The sequence below is a fragment of the Corylus avellana genome, chromosome ca5 (genome assembly GCF_901000735.1).
Source record: "Corylus avellana chromosome ca5, CavTom2PMs-1.0".
In the NCBI taxonomy this organism is placed as follows: domain Eukaryota; kingdom Viridiplantae; phylum Streptophyta; class Magnoliopsida; order Fagales; family Betulaceae; genus Corylus; species Corylus avellana.
Window position 1 is genome coordinate 26,867,520 of NC_081545.1, and position 16,273 is coordinate 26,883,792.

Here is a 16,273-nt window from a genome sequence, read left to right on the forward strand (position 1 = left end):
TCAAAAGAACGAATGGTTACGAATTTAGATGTCTATTTTCCCAATAAATGTGGCATACGAAAGACATTTATGGATTGTGAAGTGATTTTCTTAGGCATCTAAGGTATAATATTAAAGACAAAAATATTATGGTCTGGTCCATGTAACTTCGGGAGAATCTTTTGCAAGATATGTTGATTTGAGTAGCATTGCTCTATGTACTGTAGAGCTTGTTGGTTCATCAACGAATTCGTCTTAATATTTCTTTTCGTTACACCCAAGGAAATTTGATTAAAGAACTATGAAATCAGTCATTTTCAAGCCACCTACCTAGAGAAGAAAATTAATAAAGAATAAGGCAAACTTTTCAACTTCAACGCAACAGTACATAGGAGTTTTCAACAATTGAACCTTCAAAAGCCAACCAGCTTTCCCACTTTCTATCAGAGCTTTCGACCAAACAGGGCTTTCTTGAACTCAGAGCCTCTGTGTGTGTCAAAGGAGTAGTTCCACCCTTCCAGGTTAGGATGGTCTGATCACCCATTTGTTCTGCCTTTTGGTTTTACTGTTTTTTTCCTAATTGATGATTCTTTTGTTGTTGTTGATGGTGTGTGTGTGTTTTTTTGTTGCTTTCTGAGAATGACATCCATAAATTTGGGTGCTCATTGACTTTTAGCCTTCCTATATATATATATATGCAAATCTGAAAAGAATTCTGATCGAAAGGAGATACTACTGTATCATAACAATGCATATATGTACTGCCTTTTGCAAATATGAATAGAATATTTGCCAGAGATTGGTAAAAAGAAAAATTGATCAGTTACATTACTGGTCAATTTTTGAGGCTCTTTTGTCGATGGTCATATCCAGATTCTGCTAAAAATGGTTGGATTCATCTTTATTCAGTTAACTTCAGGGGAAGCCCAAAAGAAAATAAAGAAAAAGAAGAAACAAAAAGTTGTAATGAAATCAATTTATCTTGTTTACCTTGGAGAAGATTTTTGATGATAGTAATGTAAACAAAGCCAATGAAAAAGATCAGGCAGTTCATGCCATGTTTCATGTTTTGAAGGATATGTGCACAAGTAAGGCATGTCAAATTTTTGCTCCACATGTTTGATCATAGTCTTAGTCCATGGAATGTCAATGTTTTTAGTTTGGGAAACATTGTGGACCAAAAAAGCAATGCAATGAGTTCTGTGGCATATGATCTGTTCCTATTTAGTTTTCTTCTATTCTGTACTTGCCAAGTTTCTGGTATAAATTCTGAGAGAGAGGGAGAGGGGGTGCATGTTGGTCTGTTAATGGTTGGAAGATGATGTCATATACATTGTTGTTTTCCTGCCTAGTCCTATAAAAATTTGTTGCTGTCCAATTTCTATATATGGATTTTTAAGCTGCCATATCGACTCATATCCTACCAATTTTTCTCATATTTCTTAGTCAAAATGGAAAATGGTTTCAAACAAGAAGGTGAAACGGAGCATTCTTCCAGTTTTCCGCAACACAAGGTATGGTATTTGATGATGCATAACACAAACATACTACACACGTACATCAACACTGTTCAATCAATCATGCAGTGAATCGAATGTGCAACTTCCGTTCTCACATGATGTCATGAGGTTATCTCAAAGCATTCCGATCGACATTTTGTTGACTTGTTTAATTTGTCTATTCTTAATCAGTGTTCAGGCAGTATAACCATAACAGTAATGACTATTAAATGTTATTCTCCACAGCATTTCTATATTGTGTTGGGAATCATGATTTGATCAACCTAGAATTATTTCTACTGTTACTTTAATTTTCGTTCTATTATTAGGTTGACCCCGGAAAACCAGCTCAACTGACTTGGCAGCGGAAGTTAAATTGTCAGGGAAATGTGCCTTCAGAGTTCACAGTGGGGTTTCAAGAGAAAATGCTTCTGGTATGTCTGTAAACGGTAACCAATTTTTCACCTTCCAAAAATTTATAAACAAGATGTTGCCCAACTATAAGCTGAAAGTTGGGCTTGCGACACAAGTGACAGAACAGATTAAGAGCTGAGATTCGAAACATTAATGTTTCCTTCGGAAAAGATATCTTTGAATCAATTTTGAAATTTCTTTCTGTCAGAATGGACCGTATGGTTACAGAAAGAAAAAATGGAGAAGCATTTGCTACATCTTTGATGCCCATAAATGACCTAAGCATGCTTAACTCACAGTGAGAGTTCTCAAAATGAAAAGAGTTGGTGTCAATAAAGTTATGGCAGTTTGAAGTAAAGGTGAACTTGGCATGCATGAGTCACACTCTGAAAAGGAAGACATTGGCAGCTTAATCAGATTGGAAATGATCTAATTCATTTGGTTAACCATTGCTTTTTAGATTACTGTTTAAAGGATCCCATAATCTTTACCAATATTATAATCTGGTTTTTTGAAGGCTCCAATGGGCATTCGACTATGGCGTTATTCCAAGGAAGAAGCGGCAAAAGGAAGGGTAATACATCTCACCTAAAATTATTTCTCCTTTTTCTACTTTGGTGAATTGCTTCATCATTTAAATATTGCATTCAGTTCCTTTCTTTTCTCTTCTCTCTTTTCTTTTTTCCCCCCTTTCTTACAAGCTCTTGTCCTTCTCTCAGATGCCAATATTTGATTTTTTCAATAGGCGCAACTTCACGTTCCAGCATGGTGTTCCTTTAGGTGGTATTGGGTAGGTATTTCAAATTTAAAAACTGAAAACAGACTTATGCTGATTGGTCATATTGGACTGGACATTTTTTTTATATAATGGATCAGAATTTTCTTAAGCTATTATCGTGTAAAACGAATTGCAACTATCTAGTAGTAAGTAGTTCAAGCATATCTGAAAACTTTGAGCTATATTGGTCGCCACACCATAACACTCTGAGGCAGAGTACTCAAGAGTAAGCTCTATGGCTGGAACCTTCCCACAGCAGGTTGGTTAGAAAGAATGTGACTCTACAAAGAGATGTGTCTCCGACTTCTCATCGACTAACTGTTGTTCTTATGATTATGTCTAATTGGTACCTCTTGGTACATTATAAATACACCCAATCACTCCCCTTTCATTTAATTCAATTCACATGTAACCTCAAACTAAGTTCTCACTGACAAATGTTTCTAACCATCTTGCTGTGTGAGACCCAGTCTAATGACAGTCACATGGCCAACCCCTCACACATCCCTGAGACCAATAAAAGCACTATTATGGTGATATCTTTAGGTACCGTTCTTATGTTTAAAAGCATGAATTCTAGTGCAGGAAGCATTGGAAGAAGCTACAAAGGCGAGTTTCAACGTTTTCAGCTGTTCCCTGGACGCTGTGAAGAAAACCCAGTTTTAGCAAATCAATTTTCTGTGAGTTTACATATGCTGAAGCCATATCTCTTACTTATGCCCTAGGCAGTGGGAAACTGCTCTATCACCACAACAAGTGTTCACACACACACACACACACACACATATATACATGGGTGAAACTGAACATTGGTATCAACGTAAAAAGGAGAAGAGGAATTCATTTTAGAGCTCCATCACAGTTCTAAGAAACTGCCTAGAGAAGTGCTACTAGATATTGTACATTCTTAGCCGGTAATTTGGTCACTTGGAAAAGTAAGAAGCAAATAGTAGTGATACGATCTAGCCCCAAAGCAAAATGCAGAGCAATGGCTCATGCTGCTAGTGAGTTGATGTGGTTACAACATTTTCTCCAAGAAATTGAATTCTCAACTCCTACTCTTATCCAATTGTTTTGTGATAATTAGGTTTCTCCACATATTGCCTGAAGTTGATTGTCATTTTATTCGAGATAATATACTCAGTGAAATATATCTATAACATTCGTGAAGTTTGTAGACCAAGTTAGCTGACATGTGTACAAAATCCTTGTATCTTTATTTGTTCAAAGCTGGGCTTATAGCCTTATATAACTTTGTTAGAAGAATATGTTGGGGTTAAAAGAATAAGTTGGTGACAGGATTTTGTTACAGGGATATTTTGGACATTATATTAAATATTACAACATATATAGATTGTGAGATGAGAGAGGCAGGGCATGAACGTATCCTCATCTTTCACTATTTTCTCTCCGTGCAAATCCTACAACATGTATCAATCCATTTGCACCTAGGTATTATTTGTGTATGCGTCTTCATCCATATTTTTTGGTGAAGGGACAGGAACTTTTCTTTGCAGTTTTAGACCATGCTTTCAAATGTCATTTTGAACTAAATTTGTTGACCTTTTTGGGCTGAGAAGAATAAAAATATTAAAAATTAATCTTTACAATACCTTTTGAAGCAATTATTGATCTCTAGATTTCCCTTACACATAGGTTTTTGTTTCACGCCCCAACGGTAAAAAATTTTCAACTGTGTTATGCACTGGGAGCCCAGAGGTATCCAAGTAAGTCAACATATCATGCACTATCTGAGTTTCTAAAACCCCTGAGGGAAAAATAAAATTTTGATTTGTGAATCATTATGCAGAGAAGGAAATGCTTCTGGGACTGAAACTTGGGATTGGAATTTGAATGGCGAGAAGTGTACTTACGATGCTTTGTTTCCAAAGGCTTGGACAACCTATGAGGGTATCAAATTTACTACCTCTGAGAAATAGTTCAAACTTGTGATATCCTTGACAAATTTCTAAATTTTGTATTTATTTATCTAAGCAGGTGAACCTGACCCAGAACTTAGAATTGTTTGTCGCCAAATTTCACCTTTTATTCCCCACAATTATAAGGAGAGCAGTTTCCCTGTATCAGTATTTACATTTACGGTAGGAAAGGAAGTCTGAGAAATTTCATTTTTATTAGAATTTCTTACCTTTAGAATGCCTAAGCTCTAAGTGGTTGCTTTATACCTTTTTCAGCTATCTAATAAAGGAAGAACTTCTGCAGATGTCACCCTGCTCTTTACATGGGCTGTAAGTGAAGAATTTCCTGCTGCATATTCCATTTGACCTTTTTTTTAGGTGCTTTCTTTTAGTAGGTTCTGTTTTCCATAGAAGTTGAATAGGGCAAAGTTCTTTGATATTTTGAAGAAGAAGTCTGAGTCGTTAAGCTGACACCATTACATAATGTAACATATTTTTGTGATACTCACAACCATCATAAATGATATTTATATTATATTTAAATTTCCAGACTGAATTCAAATGTCTTCGAAACTATTTTCTTTGCCCTTCCCCTCAATATGCATTAATTATTTCTCACTGCATATTTCCCCACCTAATCTTGGGATTCTCCAGACCGTACTATAAATTGTGTGTCATTTTTTTATGTAGAACATGATTCAAAAGGCCTGTAGTTAATCACTATAGATTTTTCTTACAACTTTCTATAGTCTTTGTAATGTAGGGAGTACTCAACCAGTTATAAAATTGGCATGTCTCATGAAAATTGTTGATGCATCTTACCTGAACTTCCTATGCTTGACTTTTCAGAATTCCATAGGTGGGATCTCTGGATTTTCTGGGGATCACTTCAACTCAAAGATGGTGTAAGGACATAATACTGGACTTACATTAATGTCTGAGTTTTAATTATAAGTTGCTTTTGTATAAAATGGGATTTTGTTCTTCTGGCATAGGAAACTTCCTACTCTAATACACACCCATTATTTAGTGCTATTCTACTTAAATTTTAATTTGTTTTAATTATTTATTTATTTACCAATATTGAACTCCTACCAGGACAAAAGATGGAGTACGTGGAGTGCTTTTACACCACAAGTAAGTGTTTCCATTGATTTGAGAAGCTAGTTTTGCTCTATGCTTTCATAAGTGGAATTTTCCCTTCTATACGACCGACATCATAGCTGGATGTGTTATTTCTAAAGCAAAGTATGAATTTTCAGGACTGCAAATGAGCTACCTCCGGTTACTTTTGCTATAGCGGCTGAGGAAACGGGTGATGTTCATGTCTCTGAGTGTCCTTGCTTTTTGATTTCTGGTGATTCCCAGGGTATCACGGCTAAAGATATGTGGCATGAAATTAAAAAGGTTAGCTGACCTTATCATTTTGGCATTAATGTGAAACAGAAAGCGACATACAGATATCATGCTGACATAAAATTTGTTTTAGGATCTCCTTTTTCTTGTTAGCTTGATGTGCAGCCAGCCAGAAGAGTACTTAAAGAGTTATATTTTTATTGTTCATAACCACTCGATATTGCTGCAAGTTTTTATCAGTATGAAAGCAAAGATTCAAGTGTTTCTGTCAGATACAACTGTCCAAATTTGTAACCATTATCTCAGTACAAGAAGTATGCATACATTTCTGACCTTCAACAGGGTTTAGTCTAAATTGAATTGGATTTGGATATCGAGCATTATTGACATGCGAATTTTTGTTTCAATAATGTTGCTTCAGTACTATTTCTCTTTAAAAAAGGTTCAAATGTATATTAAATATTATAGAGGCTACCTGTGGTCATACTAAAATTTTGTGTAACTCTCACTTTCTATATCATATCTTTACCTCATCAGAGCTGTTGTTGCTAAATAGTATTACATAATGTGTATAGTATTAGCTAATGAGAAATGTGTAAGATGGAATGTGGTTCCTTTCCTGTAAAAGCTTCTATTAGGTTCCTAAGCACATCAAGACATGGATGGGTTATTTGTCATTCCAGAAGAGACCAGGGGGCACTTTGTAATATGCCATTTTCCTTCAATTGAAGTGAGAGAGAAATTATTTTTCCTTGATGTGGTTTTTGTGATTTTTCAACCTTGAAAACCAAAGATTACATGTACTAGAGAGCAGAGAGACGTGTATGATTTTCCATGAACACAGATCTACTATAGGCTAAAATTCAATTTCAGCATGATCATAACATTTATGTTCTCCAATAATAATTGGTCCCATTACTTTAATTCTTATAGCATGGGTCATTTGACAACCTTGGCCGCTATCAAACTCCAATGACTTCAAAACCAGGATCATCTATTGGAGCAGCCATAGCAGCCACTATGACAATTCCTTCTGATTCTACCCGTACTGTCAGTTTTTCATTGGCATGGGACTGCCCAGAACTGAGATTTGGTCAAAAGACTTACCACAAGTGAGTTATCTCAGGCCCCAAACACTTATGTAAAATGCTAGTCCCTAAGGTATACTGACCTTGTGTAACAAAATATTTTAATACCAGGCGCTACAGCAGATTTTATGGCACTCATGGGGATGCTGCAGCAAGCATTGTGCGTGATGCTATTCTTGGTATGTCTACATAGTTTCATTAATATGCTTAACATAAATATGCATTCTGTAGGGAACATCTTACCTTTCTGCTGATGTAATTAGAGTTTTTTTGTTTTTCGGGAAAATACAAAGGCTTTGTTTGACCTTTTATTATGAAAATAGTCTTTGAAGTTCATGAAACATTAAATTCTCTTTTGTGGGAATATTCACTAACCAATAGTATTTTGCCGTTGCCATTAAGAAACAGAGTATATCTCTTCCCTGGAAATGTCTGATACAGATTATGTTGCGGATATTGCCAAAAAAAAAAAAAAAAAGACAATGGTAGTGTATTTTTCAGTGAAGTGAACACCTTTACTCTTCTTTTTAACTAGAGCATGCCCATTGGGAATCCCAGATTGAAGCATGGCAAAGACCAATTCTCGAAGACAAAAGGCTTCCTGAATGGTGAGACCAAATGAAACTTGTGCTAAAAAATGAATAAAAAATCTTCCCACCTTTTGACAAATTCTAAATAATTAGAGGTTCTTCTCCAGGTACCCAATCACTCTCTTCAATGAGCTCTATTATCTCAATGGAGGGGGGACAATTTGGACAGGTATTTGTGGAGCTTAAAATGTATTTGAAGGAAATCTGCTTTAATATTTTTATGGAAGTTCACATTTTATTCTGCAGATGGATCACCTCCAATGCAAAGTTTAGGAATCATTGGCAAGAGGAAGTTTTCCCTTGATAGGTCCAGAACAGATCTTAAGAATGCGGTTGATATGTCCTCTCAAAATGACACTGCTGTTGTTATCCTTGAAAGGATGGCATCCATACTTGAGCAAATCGATACTCCAGTAGCATCAAATTCTGCTTTTGGGCCGTATTTGCTCCAGAACGGAGAAGAAAATATTGGCCAGTTTCTTTATTCTGAAGGAATGGAATACCTCATGTGGAACACTTATGATGTCCACTTCTACTCGTCTTTTGCACTACTCATGTTATTCCCAAAACTTGAACTTAGCATCCAAAGAGACTTTGCAGCAGCAGTATTGATGCATGATCCTGATAGGATGAAGACTATGTTTGATGGAAAGTGGGTTACACGAAAGGTTCTTGGTGCTGTTCCCCATGATATTGGGCTCAATGACCCTTGGTTTGAAGTAAATTCTTATAATTTGCATAATACAGATAGGTGGAAGGACTTGAATTCTAAGTTTGTTCTCCAAGTTTACAGGGATATGGTTGCTACCGGTGACAAAAATTTTGCACAAGCTGTTTGGCCCTCAGTCTATGTTGCGATGGCTTATATGGATCAGTTTGATAAGGATGGAGATGGGATGATTGAGAATGAAGGTTTCCCTGATCAGACTTATGATATATGGTCTGCTAGTGGTGTGAGTGCATATTCTGGGGGGCTTTGGGTGGCAGCCCTCCAGGCTGCTTCAGCCATGGCAACCGAAGTAGGCGATAAAGCATCTGCAAATTACTTTTGGGTTAAGTATCAAAAGGCAAAAGCTGTATATGACACGTTATGGAATGGTTCTTACTTTAATTATGACAACAGTGGTGGTGTTTCGAGTGCATCTATTCAGGCTGATCAATTGGCTGGACAATGGTGAGTACATTATCTTATATGTGAAGCAAGCTTATACAGAAACATAAAGGAAAAATATCATACTGGTGATTGCATGATATGTGTGAGCTGTGGTATTAGCTATATGATTGGTATCACAGGGTAATTTCAACCCTAAACTAAATAGAACACAGATTATTGTTTCTCTGATGATTCTCTTTGTAGATGAGGACTTACATATATAGTGTAGCATGGCAATGGCATTTGTTGGCTGTTTTTTTAGGAAGGTGAATGTTGGGAGGATTTCCTGCAATGTTCACTTTCCATGTGTGCTGAGTGTGTTGTCTTGCCTTATTTGTTGCCTTGGTGGTTAATGAATATGTTAGGAAGAGAAGCACCAAGGGAATCAACAAAGAGTAAGCTAATGGCATTTATTGCCTTATCCTTCACATGCTCTATAGACCATTCCTCTCACTGCTCCCCCCCACTTGACTGCATCTTGCACACCCCAACCTGTTATTCCTATTGGCATCATTGATGGTCCGTCTAAATCTTTGTAGTCACTTATTTCTAATTTTGGTTCAGTTTGTCAGTTTTTTATATTGCTTTTCTATCTTTATCCCAATCTTTCTTCTTAATCAACTAATAAGCTCAGCTTGCTACGATTATAATTATGATTTATGAACCTTTATGTTTGCTCATGTTCTGCTTTATAAATCATGGCTAATCCACCACTGGCCTCGTGCTCTGATGTGATCTATTTTATGGAGAAGTTTTGATGGTTCGAAGCCCTTGACTGTTGGCTCGAACAATTACCACATGGTTTACAGATCATCTTCAAGGTTGACCAAAGAGCTCATAGCTTGTTTTACTTACCATTAAATTTGGTGGGAATCTTTTCTCTGGTTTTCAAGAAAAGTGTCCAGGAATAATAACTGCTACTTCCATTACTGTTGTGCTTGTAGCCTTAGTTTATTAAAGAGAACTTTCCACTACTTATAAATGTCAGAGAGAGATATCATCTCCACTGGTATAAGACTGACTATACCAACCCCATTCAAATCATGTGAACTTTTCAATGGCATGTATTGCCTGATCCATTTTGAGGAGTTGTCTGGTCTTTCTCCCAACCCGGGGAAGAGCAGTTTATTTACTTGTGGTGTTGACAACAATACTAAGGATTCTTTGTTGGGAGTCCAGGGGTTCAAAGAGGGGTCTCTTCCCGTGAGGTACATTGGGGTCTTCTCTTTCATAATCAAAACCAACAGGGCTGCAAATATGTGTCTCCTTCCAATGTTATGGACTTCACTACAAAATTATTGCATAAGTATGATCAAATTCAATGCTCATTCCAGCTAAAAAATATGTTACACCAAGAAGTGAATCATTATCACAGTTTTCTTATTCTTTTTTTGAACGATTGTGATATCAGCTTCTTTGAAATTTAGGCATGGACTTATTATTACCTAACATTATAGGTATGCTATAGCATGTGGTCTTTCTCCAATTGCCGACGAAGACAAGGTAAGGAGAGCACTTGAGAAGGTCTATAATTTCAATGTCTTAAAGGTGAAGGGAGGGATGCGTGGGGCAGTGAATGGGATGCTGCCTGATGGAAGGGTTGATACGTCAGTATTGCAATCAAGAGAAATATGGGCTGGAGTTACATATGCTGTTGCTGCTGCAATGATTCAGGAAGAAATGGTGGAAATGGCATTTCAGACTGCAGTAGGTGTCCATGAAATAGCCTGGTCCCAACAAGGTTCTGGGTAAGTTAAGTTTTCTTCTTGAGTTGCTAACTCGTTCCTGATATAAAGTAGGAATTTTTGCTTCTGCTCTATCTACTCAACATTATATAAAGTTTTGTGGGAAACTAGTATTTGGAATGAGAAAATCAAAAGAAAATGTGAAAAAATAAAATTCCCATCTTTCTTTCCTCCACCCATCAATTTTTCAGTACCAATTAGAAACTTGATAACGCAATAGAAAGGACAATCCTAGCATACCTCAGATTCCCATTCAGACGCCCACTTGGGCTGTAAAACCCATGGTAATCCTGCTTCTTGGGAAAGGAAGATTTTTATCTCTTTTGCAAAGTATTTCCAACCTCAATGGTTCATTCTATTTAACAAAAGATACCCATGATTAGTAGTTCTTCTTAATGGAAAAAGAATGTGTACCTGCCAAGGAAAGTAGTATTAATGCATTTTTCATTTAGGCAAGCCATTGTCTCTTTGTACACAACCAATAATTTGGAATTTTTTGCTACATCTTAAAATACTATCAGATGGTCCGATATCTTTATATGTTTAATGTCTACTTTATGAAGCTATAGATGGTAACAGCATGGAGTCTATAGCACTTGAGAAGTAAATTTTGGTCTGGAGTATGCAAAAGGCAGTTTTGTAGGACAGAATTTCACAGCAATAGCAGAGCTGAATCAGCTGATAAAACAGCTTGTTTAATATCCTTTTCCAATACTGTAAATCAAACTGACAAGTTATTCTATACATATATTACTTTTAATCAAAGCTTTTTCTTATGTTCATATTATCCTTCGAAGTTAAACATGGCAAAAATGTGGTTACAGTATTACTTGTGATTCAATATATAGTCTTATTCTCAACATAGAAATCAATTATAAGATACATAAATCAATGATGCTCATATTACTAGCTAGAACATAAATTCTAGGCAAGACCACTGCAGAGATTGGATCTATATCTGTTCCTTCCTTATCCTCAATCTATGGATCTCCCATTTGCAGTTGACTTACACTTATTTCTGGTCACAGTTTTTCTTTTCAAACACCAGAAGCCTGGACCACCACCGATGAGTACAGATCTCTCGGTTACATGCGGCCGCTGGCCATATGGGCAATGCAGTGGGCGCTGACAAAGCCAAAGCTCTTTAAACCAGAGCTCATACATGAAGAAGTAAGTGAGCATGGCCATGCATACTCTGGGCACCATGCAGGGTTTGCACAAGTTGCACGCCTTCTAAAGTTGCCCAAGGAGGAAGATGCTAAGAGTTTGCTACAAGTTATTTATGATTTCACTTGCAGGAGATTCTCATTCTAATTGCAGAAAATATTTCCCAACTCGAGATTTGATTAAAAGTGGTGATTATATATTAATACAAAACTGATTGGGGTGTGTATATCAAAAGGTTATAGATATATAATTATGATCAAAGAATGATGAGAGAGGCTGATTTCAAGTGGAGAAAGAAAGGAAGTTGTATCAGACGAATATTTATGGTGTATGTTGTTGGATTAGCTTTTGGATTTTATTGGAAGCATTTTTTGGATTTTGTTGAATCTGTAAAAAATAAAAAATAATAATTAATTAATTAATTTTCTGTCAAATCATCAAGTTAGTTGTATACAAATAGGATAGCAGTCTATTAAATAATATTACACTTAAGAATAATGTTGTATACTCAATTCTCATCACACTTTCATACAACTGGATTGATGTGACAGTGCCTATAAGCTCTTGCATCAGCCTTTATTAAAAAAGAGAAAAAAAAAAAATCTAAGGCGCATTGGAACATTAACCCAATTGTTATTTAATAGTTAACCACCTTTTAGATAAGCACTTGTTAAAAAAAAGAATTAAGAGCTGTATTTCACTACCATATCAATATATCATCAACTGTCTTTAAGGGATAGTTCAATCGGCTAGGAACCACACCTCATAAAATGAGCGTCACTAGTTTGAATCCCCTTTCTTGTGCGGACATGTAAAAAAAAAAAAAAAACATCATAAACTTTTATATAAATTTTATAACAGCATACTAAATAACATTACTCATAATTTTTGAACCTTATATAATACACAACACTCCCACAAAATTTTGGGAGAATTTAAAGCTTTTTCATTAATTTGCAAGTCGTGTCTATGTTCAACTCGAGTACTCGACATACAAAAAAGTTAATATATTACACTTGTTTAAATTGAAAATTTTAAATTTTAAATCACTCAAATTTTCAATTTGGCGGTTCATCTCTACGCGACATGAAACTAGTAAAGACATAATTTTGTTATTTAATTATTTAAGTTGTTTGACTTTCCACACATGTTGCCTTTTCTTCTTTGCTCCATGCAGTACTTCCTTTCTTGCTTGATTTCTCCTCTGATCAATCCACTTGCTCCTGGAAGTTTAATTAACACCCATTAGCACTTACAAGTTTAATTAACACCCATTAACTAGGGCCGGCTAGACCACTAGGCGAGTGAGGAGCTCGCCTAGGGCCCCGGATTAATAACGCCAAAAAAAAAAAAAAATTTGCCCAAATTTTTTTTTTAATATATATATATATTGTAATTTAAGGCCCTTTTTTTTTTAATTAGGCCTAATTTTTTTTTTAATAAAAACTTAAGGTCTCTAATCATGATAAGTAAATAATTTAAAAAATGCCTCAATTTAATAAGGTCCCAATATAATAAGCTCATGGTAAACTAAGACTAATTAACCAAGAAAAACAAATATCCTTATACTTAAAAAGAATCTATCTACCTATGCATCCGAAATTATTTGATATTGAAAGATCATTTTAACCCTACCTAACCACCCACCCACTTTCTCTCTTTTCTTCTCTACTACCAACAGTCTCTCCTCTTATCTTCTTTTTTCTCTTTCCTTAGTTTCACTCAAAACAGAACGTGATGGAGAGATATTAAGCGAGAGAGAGAGAGAGGCTAGGTGAGAGAGAGAGAAACATGTGTATCAATAAGGTAAGGATTCATTATATATATATATATATATATATATATATATATTATTATTATTTTTTTGTAATGTTTATTTCTGTGCTTGATTTTTCTTGTGGGTTTTGTATGAGTTTTTGTCAATTTTTTTGGTGGGTTTTGTTTAAAACAGGTGTATCAAAGAGGTAAGGATTCATAAAAACAAATAAAAAAATTGATTTTTTTATTGTTGTGTTTATTTTTGTAAGGATTAATAAAAATGAATACTCTAAATATAATAATAATATTAAAATAAATATTATTTAATTAATATATAAATATTAAAAAATAATAATAAAGCCCCATTTAAAAATTTCGCCAAAGAGTCCAAAAAAAAACATAGAGCCGGCTCTGCTAATTAACAGCACTGTCATTCTTATGTGCACATCAAAGGGGAAAGCAAGAAACTCACAGTAAAGGCACTCAATAATACTTCTTACTTCCCACGCAACCGATATGTCCAATTTGTTGGTCCCAGGAAAATAAGAGATATCAAGTGCAACGCAGTGAAGATAACCATAGGGTGAAAGATAACTATCCGCTGTAGTTTGCAAGAGGCAGAACCTCTGATTCTCTAAATGGAAAAGGCGAGGAAGTGAGTGACAGCATTCATCATCAACCAACGAAATTCCGAGACCCTTAAGACGCCCTTCTAGCCGCACATCCAAGTCTAAATCGCAAGCAAGATGATCTCATTATTTGTGCGAGTGCTTGTGACCCAGTAGAAAGTATTATGTAGAGTCACCGTCCATTGAAAATCCTCTGTAGGGTAGTCACGGTGGATGATGCGCTCAGCAGGCTCAAGCATTTCCCAATATTGATGCTGCACATTATATGTAAAAAACGTTGCAGTGTATGAACGCAAAGCAGGGAAAGCTACAACAATCCTGTTTGGATTCTCAAGAGCCTGCAGAAATTAGTGTACATCTTCTCGAATCATAGGCAGTACGAGGTAAGGCTTCATAGGGATAGGGAGGATCAGGTAAGGCTTCCCATTGTCCATTATTATCGGCCGGATCAAAAACCTCACCCCACCAGGCAATATGCGAAATATGGCTACCGCATAAATTTTCTAGGTGACCAGAAAAAACATAAATCTTCGCGAGAGCGGAATCTGGGAGAAATCATCGGAGAAACAGTGTCCCAACTGTATGCGCAACGAGAGGGGGTAACGTCTAATTTGGAGACGTCGCTGAGACAGTTGAAATGACCGCCCACCAAAACAGTACACGATGGAGCCTAGGGCTGCAAAGCCGACACGGGGAGTGAGCCATCCCAAAACGAAGTGATCGGGTTCAGGGCAGGGTTAGCCATCCCGGAAGAGTCAACAAGATAATTAACGCTGTACCAAGCATATGCGATGGTCGATACTCCGACGACCCCTCTAGACTCACACAGAAGACAAAGTTGTTATTACGAGGAGAAAATACCGAGGGTATTTTCGATTGCATCTGATGTACATGAATCCAGAATGGGCACGTGGAGAGCTCTATTTCATCAAGGGCCAGATGAGGAGACCAAGGTTGCAAAAGGAGAGACCCACATATATTCCAAGGCCCTTGTTGTAGTATACGGTCCACATGAGCTTGGAGAGGCACTGTGATAAGGAATTTATTTGGTGCTAGCACTTCCAAAGAAAGTGGAGCAGCAAAATCCCGGACAGATATCATAGTAGCCCGAACAAGTTGAGAGTCCAGTGGTTTAAGTGCGACAAGTTTACCTATAAGAGCAAACCCCTCTTGGTGTGGTGGGGCTTCCGGATAATTCCAACCAAGGGCTGCAGTTTCGTCTATTAGTGCTTGTAGAGAAGGATCCATTAGGTAATAGATATGGTTAAAACAGAGAAAAAGTATGGAAGTGAGGATATCGATGATGGTGGATAGTGCTCTGAACAGGGTACTATTATGCCTTGATAGACAAAAGTCTGGAGGAGAGAGAGGGCAGACGCGGGGAGTTATATAGGGAGAAAAGGGGAGGGAACGGTAAGATTTAATTGATACGAGAGGAAAAAAAAAACAATAAAAATGTTTTGTATAAAAAAATGAAAAAATTTATTTTGTAGTAATTTTTTTATTTAAATAATAATAAAAAATTATTAATGTGATTTAAAAAATAACAATGTTTGGTCGATTTTGAGAAGACTTTTTTTTTGATTTTTGGGTCCGGTTTGGCCCGCCATTTGCCAAACATAACCAATCTTATTCCTAGTGAGACTAGGAGTGAGAATAAGCCCTAAAAGAGGAATTTGGATCCCCTCCATTAGTGGGAAAAGATTCTTCAATTGTAAATCTTGTTTATCCCATCCAATCTCAACGGCCTACAGTCTTCATTAAAATATATATACTGTTTAAATATTATTTTAATCATATTTTATAATATTATAACATTGACGTGCACACTCTTCATGCAAGCCGGTGTTCACTAAATTACTACTCTATGCACAACACTCCCACTAATTTTTGGGAGAATTTAAAGCTTTTCATTAATTTCTGGGTCTTGTCATTGTTTGACAAAATGCTCAACCCCACATAGAACAAGTTTTTTTATTTATTTATTTTTCTATTTCTAAAAGTTGAGTTTTGAAATTTATTGGGAAAAATTCACTTTTATCCCCTGAAATTTCATAAGTTTTTTAATTTGAACCTTAAAATTTAAAAATTGGCAATATATTCCCTTAATGTTTCAAAAATTTTCAATTCAAACCCTCCGGTACTGATTTCCGTCTAATTTTCGTCCAATTTAAAAATAAAATAAAAAAGCATCGAGG

At 36.1% G+C, this 16,273-nt stretch overlaps 1 protein-coding gene across 2 annotated transcripts; it reads left to right on the forward strand.

Moving 5' to 3' along the window:
- Nucleotides 1-363: 363 nt before the first annotated feature.
- Nucleotides 364-12,067, forward strand: LOC132180902 (uncharacterized). 2 transcript variants are annotated; one of them, XM_059593890.1, is made up of 20 exons: nucleotides 364-500; nucleotides 1,426-1,493; nucleotides 1,808-1,912; nucleotides 2,410-2,466; nucleotides 2,612-2,682; nucleotides 3,251-3,350; nucleotides 4,327-4,397; nucleotides 4,481-4,581; nucleotides 4,669-4,772; nucleotides 4,866-4,919; nucleotides 5,439-5,494; nucleotides 5,688-5,726; nucleotides 5,852-5,996; nucleotides 6,879-7,057; nucleotides 7,145-7,212; nucleotides 7,569-7,641; nucleotides 7,731-7,792; nucleotides 7,870-8,797; nucleotides 10,234-10,524; nucleotides 11,550-12,067. In XM_059593890.1, exons 2-20 carry the CDS (start codon nucleotides 1,431-1,433, stop codon nucleotides 11,833-11,835), a joined length of 2,853 nt encoding a protein of 950 aa, XP_059449873.1. In that variant the 5' UTR covers nucleotides 364-500; nucleotides 1,426-1,430; the 3' UTR covers nucleotides 11,836-12,067. The 2 variants fall into 2 exon arrangements, with proteins under 2 accessions (XP_059449873.1, XP_059449876.1); XM_059593893.1 differs by having other exon boundaries at nucleotides 1,431-1,493.
- Nucleotides 12,068-16,273: the final 4,206 nt, after the last annotated feature.